Here is a 22,738-nt window from a genome sequence, read left to right as displayed (position 1 = left end):
CAGATCCCTGAGGCACCCCACTAGTCACCTGCCTCCAACCCGACAAACAGCCATCCACCATTACCCTCTGGCTTCTCCCATTCAGCCACTGCTGAATCCATCTTGCTATACACCTAGACTTGGACAACAATTTGGTCTGGGCTGATAAGTGACAAATAACATCCCACAAAAGCAGTCAAACAATCATAATCTCCAACAAGAAAGAGTCGGACTATCTGCCCTTGACAATTATTTACATTAAGTTTTCCACCATCAACATTTTGGGCAGACCACCAACCAGAAACTCAAATAGACAGGTAAATCATATAAATACTGTGGCCAGATCATTGGAGCTGTGAGACCATTGCATCTGTAACACGATTGTGCCAACAACACCCCAGTTTTCTTGGATAATATAATTTAATTGAGCAATTTAGAACCTAAATTGTGTTTTATGATATGAAGTCTTCCACCGGTGTATCCTCTATTCAATTCCAACTAGGTTTCCTATGGAAAGCTGGGAAATACTATAAAATTTTATTTGAATTTACTTCCAAGTTTTCTGAAATCTATAGACATTTGAAATGATGAAATAGTATCACCTTATTATGTCAGCATTCACACTTTATGTGTTTGTATAGTAAAGGTTAATAATAATAATAATAATAATACACCACATGATAAAACAATGAAACTTGCATGTACCTCTAGAGCCTGCTTTTGGAATGATTCAACTTCCAGTTTCAACTTTTCCCTCTCATTCTTTAACTCATTAATTAGCCCTTGAAGGTCAGTTGTTCTTCTGTTAGTTTGTTCAAGTTGCAGCCGAAGAGTAGAGATGGTTTGTGATTTATCCCCCTCAGCTTCATTTTGGAATTTCCGGATATCATCAAAGTCAATCTTCAACGTTCTTAATTGTTCTTCTAGTTTCAGGCGCTCTTTTGTGAGATTTTCCACAATTGAACGCAGTCTATCTATCTCACTTGTGCTTTCATTCAAAGCCTTGCTTTTCTCTTCAATGGTTTTCTGCAAGTATTCGTTTCTTTGATGTGCTTGTCTCAAATTTTCTTGCTCATGACTTAGCTGGCGGCGCAACGTTTCTACATCGGTATACAATCTATTTAACTCTTCGGTGCTGATATCCTTCTCTTTACGTTGTTTGTCAAAAGCGTTCCGTTGCTGGGAGAGATCATTCACAGCCTTCTGCTTTAAGATTGACATTTCCTCAATTTGATTGGTGAGCCGTGTAATTGAAGTTATATGTTCCCTACACTTTTGTTCAAAGCGTTTAGTCTCCTCTTCAGCACTTCTTCTCTTTGAACTTTCTTCATGGACATTCTTTCTTAGCTGTATCAATTCCTCATCGATCTTATATTTCGCATTGTTTGCCTCCTTTATACTGCTCTGCAGACGTGCAATATCTCTTTCCAAACCAGCCTTTTCTCGAGATATTCTCTCATGTTCTACCTTTATAACAGTAAACTCTTGCTCTGTCGTTCTAATTATAGTTAGTTTTTCTGCTTCTTTCCTCTGAAAATCTATTTGCATTTGTTTCAATTTATCATTCTCATTTTCCCAACACTTTCGCTTATTTACTTCTTCCTCTAACAAGATTTTTAGCCTTTCAATCTCCTTTGCCTTGTCTTGGATAGCCTTGGAAGTATCCTCCCGAAATGATTTAAACTTTATCGTTTCTTCGGTTTTAAATTTAGTGAGTGTTTCAATTTCTAGTTCAAGTGTCCTCCTCTTTCTGGATTCCTCAGTATTAGCTGATTTCTGTTGCAAAACATCCTTTTCTGCCCTATTCCTACTCATTTCAATTTCTCTGGCAGAATTTCTTAACCGATCTACTTCAATCCTAAAATCATTTTTCTCTTTCAAAGCTTTCTCTAACTGAATATTCAAAGTTGCAACATCATCTTCCTTCTTAATGGTCAACTTTTCAACTGTGGTTTGCCTTATGTGAACCTCTCTTTCAATCTGTGTCTTCAATATCGTGTTTTCCCTCTCAAAACCTTCCCTAATCCCAACTAGCTCACTATCAAATTGTTGCCTTTTTGAGGACTCCACCTGCAACGCATCCTTAAGCCTTTCTATCTCTTTTTCTCTCGCTTTGATCGATTTTTCGAGCTCCAACTTCAGCCAGTGGGCCTCATCTAGCTCTTTCTTTTTAATTCGGTAAACACTTTCATGTTCCTCCTTTTGCTGATCACATTGGTTTTCTGCTAATTTTCTCTTCCTTTTTTCCTCCTCAACTTCAAACGTCAGCCTTGTTATCTTCTCATTGATTTCTTTTATTTTGATCATCTGTGCATCCAGATTGTGTTTCGTGACATCGCGGTCTGTTTCAGCAGATCTCTTCTGTTCCTCGAGGATTAAAATGTTTTTCCGGAAGTTGGTATGCTCTGTTTGAACCTGGCTTACGTGTTGATCAAGGTACTTCTTCTGGTGCACACTATCAGCATTCTCATCTTGGGCACTTTTAAGGGCCTCTTCCAAAAGTTCTATTTTTGTGTTTTTTATCTGTATAATTAAAATTAGATGGAAGTGGCCTGTGATATTTTGAATTTTTAACCTACATTTCTTTAATACAAACATTAAGGCATCAATCTAAAACATGATTACAATTTTAATCATGGATATATCTTAGAACAAATTATAAATTCACACAATTTTAAGAATATACCAAATTATTAGAAGAATGAATGTATAGTTTTACTTTCTAACTGATAACAGCCAGCTAAAGCTATAATAATATTTTCTGGAAGAGGTAAAGTATATATATTAAAGCTTGATGGAACAAAACAATATTCACCTTTACTTCTTCCATGTTCTTTAGCATCTCACTTAGGTACTTGTAATAGTCGCCAGAGCTTGTAAGAAGTTCTATATAACGAGACTGCAGATCTGCAGACTGAAGAATAAAAAGTATGTCATAATGTTAAAACAACTGGTGTTATGTCTCCTTTTTTGTGAATACAGAACCTCTAAAATGCTGGTTAGTTATCACCATTTTCCCCACATATCTACAACAATCCCAACTAATCCCGAATTATTCTGTCAAGCAGTCCAATTATCAAAGTAAGGCATGATTGGCCATCTATTAACCACCTTGTCACCATTGCTCCTTGATATCTGGATTGATTCTATGTGATAGTGCCTTAACCTTCTCTTGCTTATAGCAGAAAATGACCCATTAACAGAAAATAACAGGTGACGCCTCAGTCTCTAAGCTTCCAGGTGGAACACATCTGCAGCCTCAAAATCTTCTACCAGCGGGGATACATAAAGAAACAGGAGAAGCAAAGGAGGAGCACTGTTAATATAAGGATTCAAATAAAAGAAAGGAACCAACAATACATTTGATTTCACAAAATGATTGAGGCCAAAGGGATATGTGTAAAATTATTTTACAGATATCAAGGAGCACCTTCAAAAATATCAGCAGTTATACTTCAAATACTCTATTAATATTCAAATTGTTTTCATAGCCATACAGGAGGGGTTAGAAGTTCTATTCAATCCCTCAGTTTGGTTTGTGTAAGACGTTTGCAGGACAGCTTGAATAGATCAGAGTTGACACGTGGTGCTTCAGCAATGTTGTTGCTCAAGTCCATGCAAATAAATGAAGTTATAAATGCAGAAACACTGGACACAGAAAATGAATCAGTGAAAATCTGAATTAAAAACTACAGATGCTGGAACTCTGAGATCAAAGCAAATATATGCTAGAAACACTCAGGAAGTCAGGCAGCACCCGTGGAAGAGAAACAGAGTTGACATGGACTCTGACTCTTTCTACAGGCACCTGCTTGAACTGCTGAGTGTTTTCAGCATTTTCTGCCAATGACAGCGGTTCCAGCTTCACAAATCAATGGGGCAACTTTGGAGACCTGAAGAAAACTGTGAATCGGCATGTTTCTATCCTACCCGTTCTTTGTCTTTACACCAGAAGTGACTTAGGTGGTAACTATCTCCTCACCCAAGCCAAATGTGAAAATTACCTCCCAATATCTTTTATGAAAATAAATGGGGAAATGTCCCATTTTAATTGGGCAAGTTATTAACAGTCCTTAGTAATTTATGCACATCAAACCCCATGATAGCCAAGTGATCCATTAAAGATTTAAACAGTATGTTCTGCTCTGGTAATTCTTCAATAAAATAACCTGACCCAAAAAGTTTAAATCCACAAAATATTTTAACAACTATGGAATCAACAATTTGATCATCTTTGAAATAAGAGTAGATGATTGGACGTTTAACTCAGTACTGCAACTTAGAAAACCACCAGGAGCTCTATCAACAACTAAAATTTTGCACAAAATTTGAAAGAATGGTAGGGAGGGAGATTAACCATGAGAACCTGGGAAGGGTACGGGATTGTGCAGATGATATATTTAAATACAGAAAGGTATGAACTGATACATTCTCTTGCCAACAACATGGTGAGTCAATGGGCAGAAATCTAAAGGGGAATCACGAACAGCAAATCCTGACACATGTTTTGTGTAAATGTTTGGGGAAGGAAATGCACACAGAATGTTGAGCTTGAGGTAGAGGGTACTGAAGCAGAGAAACATACAATTAACTTTTACAAACTATTGATTCGGATTCACTAGAGTATGCAAGTCGCCTCATTTTGGGTGATTGAGGTGATTGACTTGGAGAAGATGCAGAAAATATTTCCTGGAATGTCTCCCACAAGGAAGGAGAAGGTGGAATATTCCTAGGTTGGTAAACCGAGGGGGAAACGTGACGGGGATCTACAAAATAATAGGGTTCAAGCACAGTAAGGGCAGAAAGGCCTTCTATGATTCAATGATACATTTTAGAAAAACTGTTCTGAACAAAGTTATTTAAGCAAACAGAGAATGGCCTCTGAAGAGAATTAAACTTTTATTTACCTATTTTTCACAGTATTTTGTATTGAATTTAACTTAGACCAGCGAATAGATTGCAAATCATGGTTGCTTTAGCAGAAACACACAAAGTTGTACATACCTCATGAAGAATTGTAGTGGAAATCGATTGAGCCACTTGCCTCTTGACTGGAATATTGAGCAGTGTTTCCAGCCCAGCACTATATGATGCCAACTGTAGCTCGTAATCCTGTTCAAAAAACAATGGTTATGCATTTGACAAATTTCATGATATTGCACACAACAAGCAGAAATACTCACATCAATAGACTCCAACAACACTTCCTACCTTTACAGATGTTGCGCAGTGGTCTGCATGTCTTTGGTAATTATCAACATCGCTTCGTTTATCTTTTATTTCTGAGTTCAAGTTCTAATCAACAATAAAGCAAATATATTAACAGGAAGGAGTTGTCAATAAAATCACTCCATCTCAATACATCATGGAATGCAAATTAATCAATGGATCATATGTTTATTGGGTGGCATAGAGACACAAGGAACTACAGATGCTGGTTTACCAAAAAAGACACAAAGTGCTAGAGTAACGCAACAGGTTCTCCAGCATCTCTGGAGAACACGGATAAATAATATTTTGGGTTAGGTTGACATTTGGGCAGTATGAATGGTCAAAGCTCCCTTGCATTAATGGTCCAGAATTTCCTTTCAGTGGGCCAAACACAATATGATGCCATTATATGGAGGAATGAGTAGTAGTCCCAAACTTAAATCAACTGATGTTGGAGATTGTCACTGCTCCAATCCTGGCCTCAGTGGAGAGTCCCGTCATGCAGTGGGTAGTCAGTTCAAGATAACCTGGAAGTTGGATGCTGTTCCAGGTTATCTTGAACTTCCGCCTTTCATATTTCCTTACAATACGCAGGCGGATACCATTCAGCCCATTAAGTCTATACAGAGAACACTCCATTGGTCCCATTCCTGCAACCTATACTTTCTGATAATTCTATCCATTCACCACTGGCTTTCCTGCCACCACCTACTGTGGGAGTAATTTACAATGGCTAATTAACCCGCCAGCATGTCTTGGGAAATCCATGTGGTCACAGGAAGAACATGCAAACTCCACATAGATTGCACGCAAGGTCAGGATTGAACTCAGGTTGCTGAAGCTGTGCAGAAGTAGCGTTAATTGTTGAACCACTATGCCGCCTACATATAAGCACAAGGCATGCTGAGGCCCAAAAACTTGCCATTGGTCAGCCCAACTTGGCTCGTGACTTTAAAAAATTTAAAGATTCTTCAATTTTTTCTCCATCACTATATACCTTAAATACATATTTTCCCCCCTATCTATTTTAGTTTCTGTACTTGCTTTAGATCTAACATCTCATTCACATCCCCTTTGTGGAGGTGCAGCCCTATACTCTTACACTTTACCTCATTTAGTTATTCTATTATTGCATGTTTGTATTTTTTTGGCCCATCTCAAATCGCACTACAATCTTTTCACCATTCTGCAGTTTTGCATTCACTGTTGAAGTTATGATTATATTTATAATTACTGTATATTGTTCTTTCTGAGCTTTGTGCGAACAAGGAATTTCAATGCACTCTGCTGAATTTGACAATAATCTGAGGCTGAACATTTACTTTCTGGTTTAGATTATGCGTGTTTCAGTGGACATCAGTCTTTTGGATTGTGAAGCCAGGTTCTGGATTGCTTTGCTGGCACATGTCATAATCCCAGGGAAAGAATACCATTCTGGATCAGATGGACCAGGATGCCGCACAGAAGCGTACTAAATTTCTGGATCAGATCAGCCATGATCATATTGAATGGCGGTGCAGGCTCGAAGGGCCGAATGGCCTACTCCTACACCTATTTTCTATGTTTCTAAAAGTCAGCAGTGGTCAGCACAATGAGCAGCCTACAATAATCCAGGACAAATGCAGACAAAGACTCAAAATTTAAGTTTTCTTGCAGAAACAAGAAATTATGGATGAACCTGAATTTCAAATGGTCATTCACTTGACTTTGCTTGTGTTGTTAACTAAAGCAAAAAAAGCAGGAATGCTACACAAGCCTAGGACTCATTTTATAATTGTACATTTGTTTAATTATCTGTGAGAGTATTTATGTCCACAAACAAAATACATTTCTTTAGCTTTCTCTATGTGGAAATATGTCTCATATTTCCCTCTGACATAGGAGGCCATTCAGCACATCATGACTGCTCACAGAACAATCTTATCTAACCCATTCCTCACCAACTGCCCTCTCACATATACTCTTTGACCCACTCCTGATTCTCCCACCACGCACCTACACCAGGGGCCATTTAGGGTAGTCAATTAACCTAACTGTCAGCACATCTTTGGGATGTGGGAGGCAACTGGAATACTTGTGGGAAATCCACAGTTACAGGGTTAACCAAGGATAAAATGGGCCAAGGGCACTGGTAGTGTGAGATAGCTGCCCTACCCACAGCACCATTCTGCTACCCAATCAAAATTATCATCCACATTTTATGTCAGAGCAATCATAATTAGTTTGCTGGAATGACCAATCTGCATTTAACTCTTTAAAATTGTCAAATAACCGATGCACAACAGCCACATGTTCACTAATTGTAAATACATTGTATACCATAAAAATCTTAAATAGCACACTAACCTTTTGCTCATTTAGCTGCTGTGAAAGGATATTGATATCCTGGTATCTGTTGACTTGCAACCCATCCTGTTTGTGTTTTGTTACATCAATCCATTTACTGAGCCTCTGGAACAAATCTTGGTAGTCTTTCAGCTGCTTATGCTGTTTATCTAAATCATAATACCTGCATGATGCAGATAAAACACAAACATTTAATTCCTAGAGAATAGTAATAGTTCAATTAAAAGTTATCTGACATGGTTTATTCGAAAAATATAAATGGGCGGCACACAGATGCAGCGGTAGAGTTGCTACCTTACAGCACCAGAAACCCTGGTTCGATCCAGGCTACAGAGTGTTGTCTATATGGAGTTTGCATGTTCTCCATGTGACGAGTGTTTTCTCCGGGTGCACTGGATTCTAAAATCATGCAGGTTTATAAGTTAATTGGCTAGTGTAGGATAGAACTAGTGTATGGGATGATTGTTGGTTGGCACCGACTTCGTGCGTCGAAGGGTCAGTTTCTAAGCTATATTTCTAAATTAAACTAAACAATGCAACTTCTGGGCTCAATATCAAATTCTCGAAGCAGATAATTCACTTGCTCTGTCTGTATTAGAACTTGTCATTTCTGCTGGAAGTCATTCACCTGTGCTTTTGGCTCATTGTTCTATCTGCAACAGTATAGCCTGACCTACTGGGAATCTCTCATAGCCCCTCTACTTTTTACACATTACACCTCTTTGTCTGTAATATCAGCTTCTCACTACCCCATTGATCCATCTGACTGAAGGACACCCAGGCAATCCTGACCTCACCCTTTCATAGCTACACTATTCCTTTTGTTTTACTTTACTACAAGCTAATATTAACTTGTTTACTCTCTTTCCCAATACTGATGAAGTGTCTTTGACTTGAACTGTTAATTCTGTTTTCCTTTCCACAGATACTGCCTAGCCTGCTGAATGGCTCCAGTATTCCCTGTTTTTGATACAGAATTTTATTAGTGCATTTCAAGTCTAGGTTTTTCTGACTTTTAATAATGCGACTGCTGATAAACGGTGCTCCAATACACTTCAAAGACAAAGAGGCCAATAGGGATGAATGCAATATCTTCCCTCAATAGCACCATTAAGTAGATACCTCAACTGCATAGTTTTCCTAATTTTTAATCTTAAGTTACACTATGAGGTATGCTTTTAAGCAATAGATATCAAACGTAGGCAAGTAAGTCGACTCTATCTAGGGCTGTGCACTTGAGCACTTTCGAAACTGGAGTAGCCAAAGCCAAACAGTTCAGCTTCAGGAGTCAGGACATCTGAGGTTGGGAACTTCTTTCAGGTAGACATCTCTTTTTAGACCACCTCCAAAGGAATATGATCTTAAATGCATAAAGGTCCCAGGAATTTGTTCAGATCTACTAAGATCTATTAAGCCTGCTGGCACGAAATCCATCCTCGGCAGAAATACTTAAATTACACATGGTTTATTGGTGTTAACGTCTATGCCAGGACTCGTATTCAAATCTCAAACGTTGATTCTTCAGCCACAATCAAACTCACAAAGACAACTGGCTTTCCTGGAGAATCTGAATGCAGTGCAGTTTGTTTATAGGTGAAGCTAATTCTCTGCCCGAGCTAACTGGTTGACACCAGGTTCAGCAAAACCCCACCTGTTATCGATTTCTTTGTCGATCCTCTGCCATCGGTCTGACAGCTGTGTGACTTTCTCATTATATTTTGCAATATCTATATCACATTTGTAGAAAGATGGCATTATGTAATCATTGATACGGTGGGATTCTTGCAAATGTCCCTGCATCGATGTCAACAAATTCTTCTTCTGATCCAGTTCACTCTTCATTCCCTAAGGGGAAAGAGCAAAACAAAAATAAGACTTTCGAAGCCCAGTGAAATTACTGAAAGACTTCCATGTTACAGAGTTTGGCCCTGTGCATAAATATTAATGTAGGCGGATCCAACTCCGCTGGTATCAATCTATTTGTGATGGGCAGGACGGGAGGAGCAAAGCAAGTGACCTATTTTTATGCATTCCCATCTTCTGTAAACTTCAAGAGAATGATCTCAAAGCATGGTGTTTGAGAGAAGAAAACAACCTAGAAATCCGCGATGACTGAATTTTTATTACAATGACAGGATTAAGTCAGAACACCTGATGACCATGCTAAACTGCTGCCATACAAATGCTCATTGGTCAGGTTTGGGACAGAAGCAACATCCCCTTTCCTTTGGACCCAACTAAATATCATTAAAGTGACCACCTAACCTCTGATCACTCTCACTGTTTGTATGCAAACTTTGGAAATTAGACTCCCCCACCCCACACCAATGCAACAAATAACTAACTTCTGAAGGCTGTAATAGATACTACAAAAATACAAATCTTATTTTCCACTGAAAAGAAATAAGCAACAAGATATGAACTAAGCTAAACAAATGCAAGTAATTTCTGTTCTTCAAGAGTGATTTAAGCTCATGACCTATTGATCCAGAAATTGACACCATGCACATTGTTAGCATCTTCAGGCCTGTCGATGACAATGGAGAAATGATATCTGAGCTAGGGTAGGACTTCAAGGGAATGGTGTACGTACTGAAACCATGCCTAAAAATATTTAGCATGAATAATGCATTTTTGAGAGACTAATGTCCCAAATTCTAGGCTTAATTCGGAATGCTTTCCTAGAAATACAGAATTTATGAATTCATTCAGTAATTAGAAAAATACACGCGCTGTTTGAACCACAAACAAAATAAATAAAACATATTGGCCAGATTCACTGCTAATGGATGTTTGTAGCTGGATCAAGTAACCCTCATAATCAAACACTTTGTCAGAAACTGGAACCCAGCACTTAAACGTGCTCTTTTAGAATGGGATAGGTAGAAAAATATAATAGTTCTATCGGGAAAAAATATCAATATGAAAATTCCACAAATAATAATTACTTCTTTCAATCGTTATTGTGGATCTGTTTTGGCTCACATTTATTTTTGAGGTTTAGAAATTCTACATTCGTCACTATAGGTGATTTAATAGCCAAGCATCACTTACACACTAAAAGTAATCACTTTCTACTGGAGAATACACAGGGAGCATCTAAGAATTGTTGAAAGGCTAGCTTTTACAGTTTGGTGACAATCTGGCGCCTGTGGATTTCCTGTGCAAATCAATGGAATTGTTCGAATATCTGCCCCACCAAATTATCACCTACTTAAAAAAGTGAAAGTAATACTCATAGTTCTGTGTACCTTCAGAGTGTGTCTGTAAGATTCTATTTTCTCCAGGCTCATTGGGACAGTCTCCTCTTCTGTTAGTCTTGCTTCATAAACTTTTATCAGATCTTCCACTTCCAGAATATCTTGAAAGAGTATTCTCAATGCTTTCATTCTAAGGCAAAATAAATTAAATTAGTACTTTAATACAAAAAACCCTCAAATTTTAGAATAGCGAAACCTACAATGGGGAATATCACCCACAGATGTAACTGCCAGACATTCCAACATGTATCTTTTGCTTATGGTAAAACATAGTCTTGAGAATATATTTTTAAATTCAGTTTGTTCCAATTTTAAATTTCCATAAGGGCGGCAAAATCTTAAAAGCACGTACCACCAGATTCAAAAACAGATTCTTTCCTGCAGTTATTTTATTAGACTCTTGAATAGACCTCCCATGCTAAGGATGTCTTCCCAATCTCCCAATTGACCTTGTGTGAGAGAGAACAGCAGATGCTGGATAAAATCGAAGGTAGACACAAAATGCTGGAGTACCTCAGCGGGTGAGGCAGGATCCATGGAGAGAAGGAATGGGTGACGTTTCAGGTTGAGACACTTCGTCAGACTGATGTCGGGGGGGGGGGGGGGGGGGAAAAAAAATAGAAAGTGGGCAGAGACAATTGGACTTGTAGGAGAACTGGGAAGGGGGAGGGGAACAAGGGAGAAAGCAAGGGCTTTCTGAAATTAGAGGTTAATGTTAATACCGCTGGGGTGTAAACTACTTCAACCTCATCTACTGCACCCACTGTTCCAGGTGTCACCTTCTCTACATCGGCGAGACCAGGCGCAGGCTCAGAGATCGTATTGCTGAACACCTCCACTCTGTCTGTCGTAACCAAACTGATCTCTCGGTTGCTCAGCACTTCAACTCCCTCTCCCATTCCCAATCTGACCTTTCTGTCCTGGGCATCCTCCATTGTCAGAGTGAGGCCGAGTGCAAATTCGAGGAACAGCACCTCATATTTTGCTTGGGTAGTTTACACCCCAGTGGTATGAACATTGACTTCCTTAATTTCAGCCCTTGCTTTCTCACTCATTCCCCTTCCCAGTTGTCCTACTGTCTCCGCCCACTTTTTATCTTTTCATGGATGCTGCCTCACCCGCTGAGTTACTCCAGCATTTTGTGTCTACTCCCAATTGACCTTGTTGCGTCCCTTGCACATTTTACGTACTCCACTTTCTCCTTGAATATAATATGCTATGCGGCACTCTGTCTACTTCTCTTTCTGCACTATCTTAATGTACTCATGCATGGTACATCGGGGATAGCATGCAAAACAAAGTTGCGGAAGGGAAACATTAAAAAATGAAGTACAAGTAAAAAAAATAAATCTAGTAAATGGCTCATATGACATACACAAATTCAAACAGCAGTATTATGTCAAATGACAGTTAAAAGCTGCCAAGTTTTGTCAGAGCATTTCAGTATTCTAGTACCTGAAAATCAGTATTTTGCTGAGGAAATCAGTGTTTTTACGTGATGCAATTTTGTTGATTTTTTTTTTTTTTAATGTGCAGTCATATCCATGTAAGAGTGCAAGAATGCATAACGTTGCTACCAATTGACATGTCTTCTACGCACCTTACCTGACAGTGCATTCATTGCCATCTCTTTGTATGCTGTTTGAACGGCTGCTTCCTGCTTTTAGCATCAGAAGATGATGTAGAAACCATTTTGGAAGCCTCCCTCTCCCTCCCTCCCTCCTTCCTCTCACTCCCTCCCTCTCGCCCTCCCTCCCTCCCACTCACCTTCGCTCTCTTCCTCCCTCCCTCTCCCTTTCTTCTCCATCCTCTCCCTATCTCCACCCCACCCTCTCTCTCCCTTGAGCCCACCCACCGCTCTGTAAAATCAGGGCCAATCCCAATGTAACTGCAATCCCACTGGTAACCTTTCACCACTAGGCTTATCCAGAAATCCACCACTGCCTGAAAAATAATCAAAGGCTCAACTACCACTGAGAAAGAGAATTCCAAAGACTCATTTCTATACGTGAATTTTGTGACGAACAGTCTGTGACCCATAGCACAATAGAATTTAAACAAAGATCCGACAGCTCTTCGTTTAAATTCCCACTCGTTAAATTCCACGCAGCCTGGAGAGAAGGAATGGGTGATGTTTCTGGTCGAGACCCTTCTTCAGACTGAACTGAACTCCATATTTAAAATCCATATTTTACAACACAAAACCATACAACCGTATTCTAATCGCATTTCCGTACAAAATACGGAAAATCCATACTAGTTGGCAGCTCTATGAAAGGTTCTTCTAAAGCAGTAGCACGCTGCAACAAGGGTTGTCCCTTTAAACTTACAAAACCAAATGTCACCAATTTCTTCAGTATCACTTCGGGTCAAGGATTACTTTGTCTCTATTTTACAACTGCCGAGAATGACTGTTAACTTTCCTTAACAGAATTGCTTTCAATCCATTAGGGACCACATAACACACTAACTGTGCCACCAGCTACATAAAGCTATGTGTGAATAACGTTGTCCCTGAGGAGTACACTGTTTCCCCAACAACAAGCCCTGGGTCACCAGTGACATAAATGCCCTTCTCAACTAGGCGTCCTTCAGGAATGGTGACAAGGAGTGGGTGAAATGGGCGCAGAAAAACTTGAAGGCGAGTCTAGGACAGGGCAAGGACGACTACAGGAGAAAGCTGGAGCGGAAACTTCAGCAGAACAACATATGGGATGTATGGAGTGGGATGAAGAGCATTACAGGCTATACAAAAAGATCAGTGGCCTGGGGAGGGAAAGCAATCAGGACTGGGCCAATGAGCTAAACCTGTTTTTTTTTTTTAATAGATTTGATGGTGGGGCCTCTGCCCACTCTCCCCCCCTGCTCCCCCTCAATCCCCCTGGTTCACTTCCTCTGCCCTTTCTTTGCTAAGCCTGATTATCAAGGCTGAGCAGGTGAGGAAGATGAGCAGACTCCGCCCAGGCAAAGCTACAAGTCCCGATGGTGTCAACCCTAGGGTGCTCAAGGCGTGTGTGTGCCAGCCAGTTGTTTGGAGTGCTACAGCATATCTTCAACCTGAGCCTGGAGAGGGTTCCTGTGATGTGGAAGCCATCCTGCCTGGTTCCTGTACCAAAGAGGATGCGCCCCAGCTCCTCCAATGACTACAGACCGGTGGCGCTGACTTTACACATCATGAAGTCCCTGGAGAGGCTGGTGCTCACTCACCTGCAACCCCTGGTTAAACCCTACCTGGACCCCTGCAGTTCGCTTACCAAAGATGCGGGTTGACGACGCCATCATCCACCTGCTCCATCGTTGCTATACTGACCTGGATAAGCTGGGACGCATTGTGAGAGCCATGTTTTTTTTACTTCTCCAGTGCTTTTAACACGATCTGGCCTGCACTGCTAGTTAGCAAACTGACCAACTACCCGACTGGACGACCACAATATGTCAGGCTACAGAACTGTGTCTTGGACACGGTGATGAGCAACACTGGGGCTCCACAGGGGATGGTCCTCTCTCTCTTCGTTTACCATCTACACTTCAGATTTCAGATATAACTCCACCTCCTGCAGACAATTTCAGATGACTTTACAATTGTGGGCTGCATCAGTGAGGGGAGGGAAGCTGAATACAGAGGTGTAGTCAACAGAGTGGTGTGGGCTGAATCACCTGCAGCTCAATACCGACAAGGCTAGGGAGTTAGTGGTGGACTTTAGGAGGAGTGGAACACCCCTGTCCCCATCTTCATCAATGGTGTGAATGTGCAGTTTACCAGGGAGTACAAATATCTGGGAGTGTACCTGGACAGTAAACTGGACTGGTCCAGGAACGCTTAGGTCCTGTACAAGAAGGGACAGAGCCGGCTGTACTTTTTGAGAAGGCTTCGCTCCTTCAACATCTGCAGTGAGATGCTGCAGATGTTCTACCAATCGGTGGTATCCAGCCATCTTCTTTGCTGCCGTGTGCTGGGGCAGCAGGGGGAAGGCTGCAGACACCAATAGGATCGACAAACTCATCAGGAAGGCTGGCCCCGTACTGGGGGTGGAGTTGGATTCTTGGGAGGTGGTCTTGGAGAGGAGGATGCTCCTCAAACTGCAGAGCATCCTGGACAATACAGCTCACCCCCTCCATGACACACTGGTCAACCTGAGGAGTACCTTCAGCAACAGACTGGTTCCACCAAGATGCAGGACAGAACGCCACAGGAAATCCTTCTTCCCTGTGGCTATCAAACTTTACAACTCTTTCTCCTTCTGTCGTGGGGTACACTGAGACTGAGACAGACCCCCCACCTCTTCATGTTTCATGTATTTTGTTTTTATGACTGTTGGCAAATTAATTTCCCTCCTGGGATAAATAAAGTTCTATCATATCGTATAAACAAGTTACAAACAAAGTTCCTACAATGCTGCTCACAGTGAGAGTGGAGTGCAACTGTGACAAACTGCTGTTTAAATGAGTTGCCTCTTCAAGGGATCTAAACAACTCTTTCATGGGAAGTACTGTAAAAAAGCAATGGAGAAAAACCATGAATAATGAAAATCTGATGTCAATCAGGAAAGATTGCAGTGGACTGAATCTCAGATTAAATGCACCACAGAACAATGGTACTCACCACAGGATTTACATAAAGAAATGCCATGTATTCTTAACATTTGCGCTGTTGTAAAGTACATCAATACATGCATTGTATGCACTGTGGTTTCAATGTATATTATTTGGTTCTATAAACATGATTATTATTTCCTTTCTCTTACCTCTCTAAATAGGCTGAAGAAAAGTCACTGCCGCTCTTCAATCTTTGACTTATTCGGCTAAATTCTGTTTCGAAGTATGCTTTCTCATCGCCTGATGCATGTGGTGATTTATACCACCTACTCTGAAGGCTGATGAAGTCATCATCAATTGTATTCAACTGATTATGCAGAGACTGTCAAGGGCAAATATAGAAGAAATATTAGAATGGAATAAAAGTTTTGTGGCATCTGTATCTCACCATACTTGTGCATTGGGCAATAACTAAACTCCAACACTGGCAGCCTCTGTGTCCCTGCTTAACACTCTCCAGCAATCTCCACTTGCACCCCCCCCCCCCCCCCCCCCCCACCCCCCCACCGCCGCTCCATCTACCTCTTTTTTTTCTCTCTGTTGTGAAAATCATCATCTATCGTATACAATCATCATCCGGGTAAACAGATGGCTGAGTAGAGCATACAATGGAATAGTGGACAGTGACAAAATGTGTAGGCTTTGTACTTTCATTTTAAATGGCAGAAAAATTGGGGTCCCTCTCTGCTGCGCATGACTTTACTGAGCTGCCTATTTTTTTAAATTATTGGTACAGTATCCAGTTGATGCTTTGCAATGGAAAATCTGCCACACTACCTATGTTAATTAACAAAACTGTTTTTTACCCCTTATATTCTAACCCAGTCTAAATTAGATGAGGGTTTTCTCTCTCTTTATCAAGTGCAGAGGACAATGTAAAATGTTTTTATTTTGGTCTGCGAAAAGCTAGTTACTATAATGTGCTGGGGCCCTGAACAAAAGCCATTCCTAATTGTGAGAGCTTTCCATCAGAGTACAGAGGATGAACCAGACCCAGTCTGTAGAAGGATCCTGACATGTTAGTCATTGAACATGCGACTTCCTTATTCTATGTCACTGTACAGGACCTCCCCAGGTTACGAACACATGACTTAGAGGCAACCCCATACATACGATTTAAAACGCCTGTCAAAATGAAACATGTTCGTGACCTGGGGCAGCCTGTACTTGGTAAAACTACTTGGAGTAACCCAAGTACTCACTTGCATACACACCGTGCAGTTAAAATCTCAAATTCAATTATCATTTCATTCTTACCTCTAGCTCAGATATTCTCAGTGTAAACTCCTCCTGTGCATTTGAATCTATGAGGAGATGTATTTTTCCCATCATTTTATTATCATTCAACTCTAAACGATGACGTATCTTCTGGAGTTCTTGCTGGAAATTCATGTCCATCCTTGGTGGTGCTGCATGTTGTGTAGGCATTATCACCTGTGTTGGAGCTACAATGGGCACTGGATAAAAAAGGTCAGGATTAAAAATGAATCAATCACTCCATGAAGCAATTATCTCCATAGGTCACAATGATCATCATTGACCCTAATTGATCTCTTGAAGCCGCCAACCATCACAATCAAGTGAAATAGCTAAAAAATATAAAACAGATTTTCCGCACTCAACACTGCTGAGAAAATGTTCACCGGTTATCTCATCGGGCAGTGTGGTGTAGATGAAGTCACGTGGGGAGTCGGGTCTGTGTGATGCTCTGGGCAACATCTCAAACTCTGCAATTTCTCACTGCAGTTCCCAAACCAAGCTGCAATGCAACCCGATAGTATGCTTACTATGGTGTATCTGTGGGTGTGTAAGAGGAGGCATTGGTGTGCCTTCTTGGCTGGTGCTTGGATTGGATGACATTACTTTCAAGGAGATGGAATTCTTTGTGTGCAAAAAGGTTGATGGGAGAATATTTTGAGATACATAAAATTAAAAGGGGGGTATAATAAAAGGAATAAGAAGGACCCAATTACCCAATCAGAGAGCTCAATAACCAGGGAGTTGATATTCTATGTAATTGTTGTGAAAATTAGATTGGAATTGATATTTTCTGTCACCACAGAAGGTTCGAGTCTGGCACTCATTTCTCTAAAGATATTACAGGTCAAGGCCTTCATCACGTTTAAAAAATATCCAGATATGCATTTGAAGTACAATAATCTGTAAAACTATGGACTGAGCACTGGCAATGGATCACCTCTCTGATCAGCACAAAGCTTGATGGGGTCAATTGCTATACAATTGACTATACTATACATATCTAACAGTACAAATATGTCACATTTCTCCATTACAGTTAGCTAAATTGCCAAGCATGTCATCTAATCATACTGTAAATTGAAAAGCTTACATTTCTATACCACATTTCTTAAATACCTTTTTTTAAACGGCCAATCAAATACTCCTTAAGTGTGGCCACTGTCGTGATGGGAAACATTGCCAACAGCAACCTCCCATAATTACCAGTTCATACTTCCTTCTTTCCTTTTCAAAACCTCTAATGTCAATGTCTGTCAAATTGGCAATTTGTGCTCAGGGTGATGCCACTCCCTGTACAAAAATCATCGGGAGTGTTGTTTATGAAATCATTCATTGGGTGTTCCTTGGTAGTGTTTCTCAACCATGTTACCGTTAACTCCCCAAATCTCACAATCCAATCCCCTGACTCCCTATGGTTCCCTGCACGTGATCCACAGCTTGCACACAAATATCTTAAGCCAGTCTGCGGCAGACCCACAATTGTAAAGCTCTATGTATGCTGTATGACTCTTCAATGCCTTTCAATGACTCCTACATGTCAGATGTGGACTTACCTAATAACAACTGCTCCCAACGTACGCTCCTGAGCTTCTGTCTAATAGCGTTGTGATCTACCTTACTTAAGTTAGTGCCTTCTCCCAAGATCCAGACTTATCTCTTTTCAAGACAATCTTAAAAATCATAGAGTTGTGATCACTATCCCCAAAACGCTCTTCCACTGAAACACGAGTCATTTGGCCAGGCTCATTTCCCAACATGGTCCAGTATAGTCCCTCTTCGAGTTGAATTATCCACATATGGTTTTAGGTAACCCTCTTGGACACACCTAACAAATTCTGCTTCAGTCATTTGCACTAAGTAGGTCCCAGTCAATACCAGCAAGTTAAAGTAACCTTTAATGTTTAACAAGGAACTGCAGATGCTGAAAAATCGAAGGTAGACAAAAATGCTGGCGAAACTCAGCAGGTGAGGCAGCATCTATGGAGCGAAGGAAATAGGCAACGTTTCGGGTCGAGACCTTTCTACAGACTGATGGGAGGGTGGGGGGGAAAGAAGAAAGGAAGAGGTGCAGGGAGAGCTGAGAAGAGGAGGAGAAAATAAGGATTACCTAAAATTAGAGGTCAATGTTCATAACGCTGGGGTGCAAACTGCCCAAGCGAAATACGAGTTGCTGCTCCTCCAATTTACGGTGGTCCTCACTCTGACCATGTAAGAGGCCCAGGACAGAAAGGTCAGATTCGGAATGGGAGGGGGAATTGAAGTGCTGAGCCACCGGGAGATCAGGTTGGTTATTGCGAACCGAGCGGAGGTGTTCGGCGAAGCGATCACCAAGCCTATACTTGGTCTCACCGATGTAGAGCAGCTGACATCTCCCATCAGGACCTCATCCCTTTTCCTACCTATATCAATTGTGCCAACGTGCATGACTTATGGCTGCTCATCCTCTGCCTTGAGGATGTTCCGCAGCGCTGTGAGATAATGATCTGAAATTGATTGCCCCAGTGTGGTGGAGTCAGATCCAACAGTAGGTCCTACTCCTTTCATCGCTGAAAAGTGTAACTCAAGAGGTAAGCACAGTAAATGTCACAAACCTTGCCCAGTAACTCTCTGTCCCTCGATTGTTGTAACCAAGTTCAAATAGCACTTCTTGCTGATGCCAAAGTCAGATTCCATTTTTCGCTTGTCTGCATCAGAGAAGTTTTGCGAATCCTTACTGTACATCTGGAAAGCTTTAAAGTTCTTCTCTAAGCTTCTTAGGACCAACTCATAATCCTCACGAGGCATTGTTCGTAACTGAAAACAAAGATTACTTGCAAGTTGTTATGAATTAATACACCATACCTGGTTACTTTGGCAATTACAAGGCCATACTGCCAAACAGAGTGCAGTTTTCTCATAACTAGGTTAAAGATGGACAAAAGCAACTAAAATATAATCTCATGTTTCCAATATCTATCCTTATCCAGGAAAGAGTCTTAGAACATAGAACATAGAAAATAGGTGCAGGAGTAGGCCATTCGGCCCTTCGAGCCTGCACCGCCATTCAATATGATCATGGCTGATCATCCAACTCAGTATCCTGTACCTGCCTTCTCTCCATACCCCCTGATCCCTTTAGCCACAAGGGCCACATTTAACTCCCTCTTAAATATAGCCAATGAACTGGCCTCAACTACCTTCTGTGGCAGAGAATTCCACAGATTCACCACTCTCTGTGTGAAAAAAGTTTTTTTCATCTCGGTCCTAAAAGATTTCCCCCTTATCCTTAAACTGTGACCCCTTGTTCTGGACTTCCCCAACATCGGGAACAATCTTCCTGCATCTAGCCTGTCCAACCCCTTAAGAATTTTGTAAGTTTCTATAAGATCCCCCCTCAATCTTCTAAATTCTAGTGAGGACAAGCCGAGTCTATCCAGTCTTTCTTCATATAAAAGTCCTGACATCCCAGGAATCAGTCTGGTGAACCTTCTCTGTACTCCCTCTATGGCAAGAATGTCTTTCCTCAGATTAGGAGACCAAAACTGTATGCAATACTCCAGGTGTGGTCTCACCAAGACCCTGTCCAACTGCAGTCGAACCTCCCTGCTCCTCTACTCAAATCCTTTTGCAATTAATGCTAACATACCATTTGCTTTCTTCACTGCCTGCTGCACCTGCATGCCTACTTTTAATGACTGGTGTGCCATGACACCCAGGTCTCATTGCATCTCCCCTTTTCCTAATCGGCCACCATTCAGATAATCTTCTTTTGGAGCAGTCAAAAGAATTTCTGTTTGGTGCCATTGTTGAGTTAAAAAGCTGATACAACAAGCTGACTGGGGCATGAGGCCTGTCAGTTTGTCATTACCCTTTTTTGCTCTGAAAAAATTGCCTATCCCCATTAGATTTGTTTTCTATACCTACCGTGAGAGTGTGTTAATCACACACTCACTTTCACTGAAATGGTGTTGTCCTGCAGTGCTCCCTCGTCCGAGGAGATAAAACTTTCCGAAACATATACAGATGACAGGTTTCGAGGGCTTACCGTGGATATGGTCCAACTCTGTATCTTTTCCATATCTATCATGCAGTATTGCCAAGACACCAAGCTATTCATGCTAATGTACAGCTGGTTCCACAGAGAAAGGATGGCCTCATAGTACTGATCAATTCTGGGCAGAATAACAAAAAAAAAATTCAGATTCTTCAACTAAACACAGAACTTCATTCATATGTTTAAAAAATATGTAAACTGTCATGTAACATTGCCTCGTACTTGTTTGCAAGATCAATTGCACCAGGATTTAGAGGTGGGATAAGAAGACAAATAGATGGAACCTCCATTTCCATTCCACCTGGTCCAATCACCCTCCACTTGCTACGTTGCGAGTTATTTAATAAAATGCATTCATTTCCACTTTGCACAGCTCTCTTAAGAAAAGATAAAGAGTGAACAATATATTAGAATCATAATAAAATTATTTAACATGTTGACTATAACTCTACAAAATGTAAACTAAGAACATATTGCCATGATTTAGCACAATGGTTCCAATGATGCATACGCCCGACACATTTCAAGCTGTGAGAACGTTTCATCATGACCTCAAGCTGTTCTCATGCATAATGATGTATAAATGGCAAATGGTTAATATAAGATGCCTACATTTTTTTGTTAAATTGTACTGCAGTCTCCTGTTACATTAAGCAAAAAATATATATTATATAAACTTAAATGCCCAGCAAAATCTATCTCACAAGACAAAAAATGGTGACATGCACAATTTAAAAAACAATACAGATAACATCACTGTTCATAGGGCCTGATACAACACTGGTCAAATCAGATTTACAGCTCGGCTTTAGCATTGACAATAACTTGCTTTACAGTGTCCTCAAACTTGACAAACATTTTTGAGCATTGAGAATTGGTAATTGGTAATGTGATGGTTTCACTGTAGTCATTTTATTGTCATTTTACAGTAAATTTAAACTGGGAAATAAAATGATGCAGGAAATTTAATGGTTAATTAAAGGAACTCTGTCTCTGTATAAATCAATCCAATGCAAGGAAAGTTCTCAATACTTCAAAGTGTATTTTCAATAATATTAGCCAATATTCAGTTTCTCAATTTGATTTAACGTCCATCAGCTTCCAATGATCCGGGACACTAACAAGGCAGGGGCAATAAAAACAGACTTAATAATGGGAATGCTTTATGACCAAACTACTTGCGTTGACACCAGTCCACCGCCAATACCTGATCCATTGCATAGGAAAGAACAGCAGATGCTGGTTTAAATTGAAGGTAGACACAAAATGCTCGAGTAACTCAACGGAACAGGCAGCCTCTCTGGAGAGAAGGAATGGGTGACGTTTCGGGTCGAGACCCTTCTTCAGACTTAAGAAAGGTCTCGACCTGAAACGTCACCCATTACTCCAGAGATGCTGCATGTCTGCTGAGTTATTCCAGCATTTTGCGTCTACCCTGATCCATTGCATACAGGCTGATTGTGTTGGTAGCACTGAACTGACAAGGAAATGTTAACCAAAAAAAGCTACAGCAATACCTGATCTTGTTTGTAGTCACAAAGAGCCTTGAGAATGATTTGGTTTGGACCCCGTTCAAGACCAGCAGATGGATTGCGTGGTTTTAGCTGTACTATCTTTTTCGACTTGTTAACCAAGTTTGACACCTGTCTTTTGTATTCGTGGATTTTTTCCTTATCTTTCTGCAAAATAAAGAAAAATATAAGAGAAATTTGAAGTCAAATCGTAGTAAGTCGCTTTGATTATCATATATTCAACTGAATATGTTATATTATAGTAGAAGCTAAGAAATGTAATACAACAACTACATTGAAATCATTCACTTTGGTGCTGCTTCAACGGGTCAGGCAGCATGACCTGTTGAGTTACTCCAGCAGTCTGTGTCTTTTTATTTGTAAACCAGCAGCTGCAGTTTCTCGTTTCTACAGTCCACAAATTAATTATTTTTGCTTGATTGCTCTGACCCTTCCCCCATGTTCGAGTTGATTGACAGCTGCCGCGGCCAAACAGCGTCAGAGACCCAGATTCAATCCTGACCTTGGGTGCTGTCTTGGGA

The 22,738-nt window shown here is 40.6% G+C and overlaps 1 protein-coding gene across 3 annotated transcripts in view; it reads right to left on the bottom strand.

Moving 5' to 3' along the window:
- LOC116971858 (desmoplakin) overlaps window positions 1-22,738 on the bottom strand; it is a 66,958-nt gene that overhangs the window by 7,460 nt on the left and 36,760 nt on the right. For 2 of the 3 annotated variants that reach the window (XM_033019016.1, XM_033019015.1), the window contains 13 exons: window positions 22,203-22,364; window positions 20,908-21,062; window positions 20,677-20,803; window positions 19,244-19,445; window positions 16,650-16,849; window positions 15,542-15,714; window positions 10,788-10,926; window positions 9,188-9,381; window positions 7,537-7,699; window positions 5,191-5,274; window positions 4,984-5,091; window positions 2,795-2,893; window positions 685-2,502 (listed from right to left, as the gene is read on the bottom strand). In XM_033019016.1, coding sequence (XP_032874907.1) covers window positions 685-2,502; window positions 2,795-2,893; window positions 4,984-5,091; window positions 5,191-5,274; window positions 7,537-7,699; window positions 9,188-9,381; window positions 10,788-10,926; window positions 15,542-15,714; window positions 16,650-16,849; window positions 19,244-19,445; window positions 20,677-20,803; window positions 20,908-21,062; window positions 22,203-22,364 — 3,624 coding nt within the window. The remainder of the gene's footprint in view (window positions 1-684; window positions 2,503-2,794; window positions 2,894-4,983; window positions 5,092-5,190; window positions 5,275-7,536; window positions 7,700-9,187; window positions 9,382-10,787; window positions 10,927-15,541; window positions 15,715-16,649; window positions 16,850-19,243; window positions 19,446-20,676; window positions 20,804-20,907; window positions 21,063-22,202; window positions 22,365-22,738) is intronic. The other variant, XM_033019017.1, reaches the window with a different exon arrangement.

This window comes from Amblyraja radiata, chromosome 4, assembly GCF_010909765.2.
Source record: "Amblyraja radiata isolate CabotCenter1 chromosome 4, sAmbRad1.1.pri, whole genome shotgun sequence".
NCBI lineage: Eukaryota > Metazoa > Chordata > Chondrichthyes > Rajiformes > Rajidae > Amblyraja > Amblyraja radiata.
Note: the sequence above shows the minus strand (reverse complement) of the source record. Positions and strands in the feature narration are given on the sequence as shown.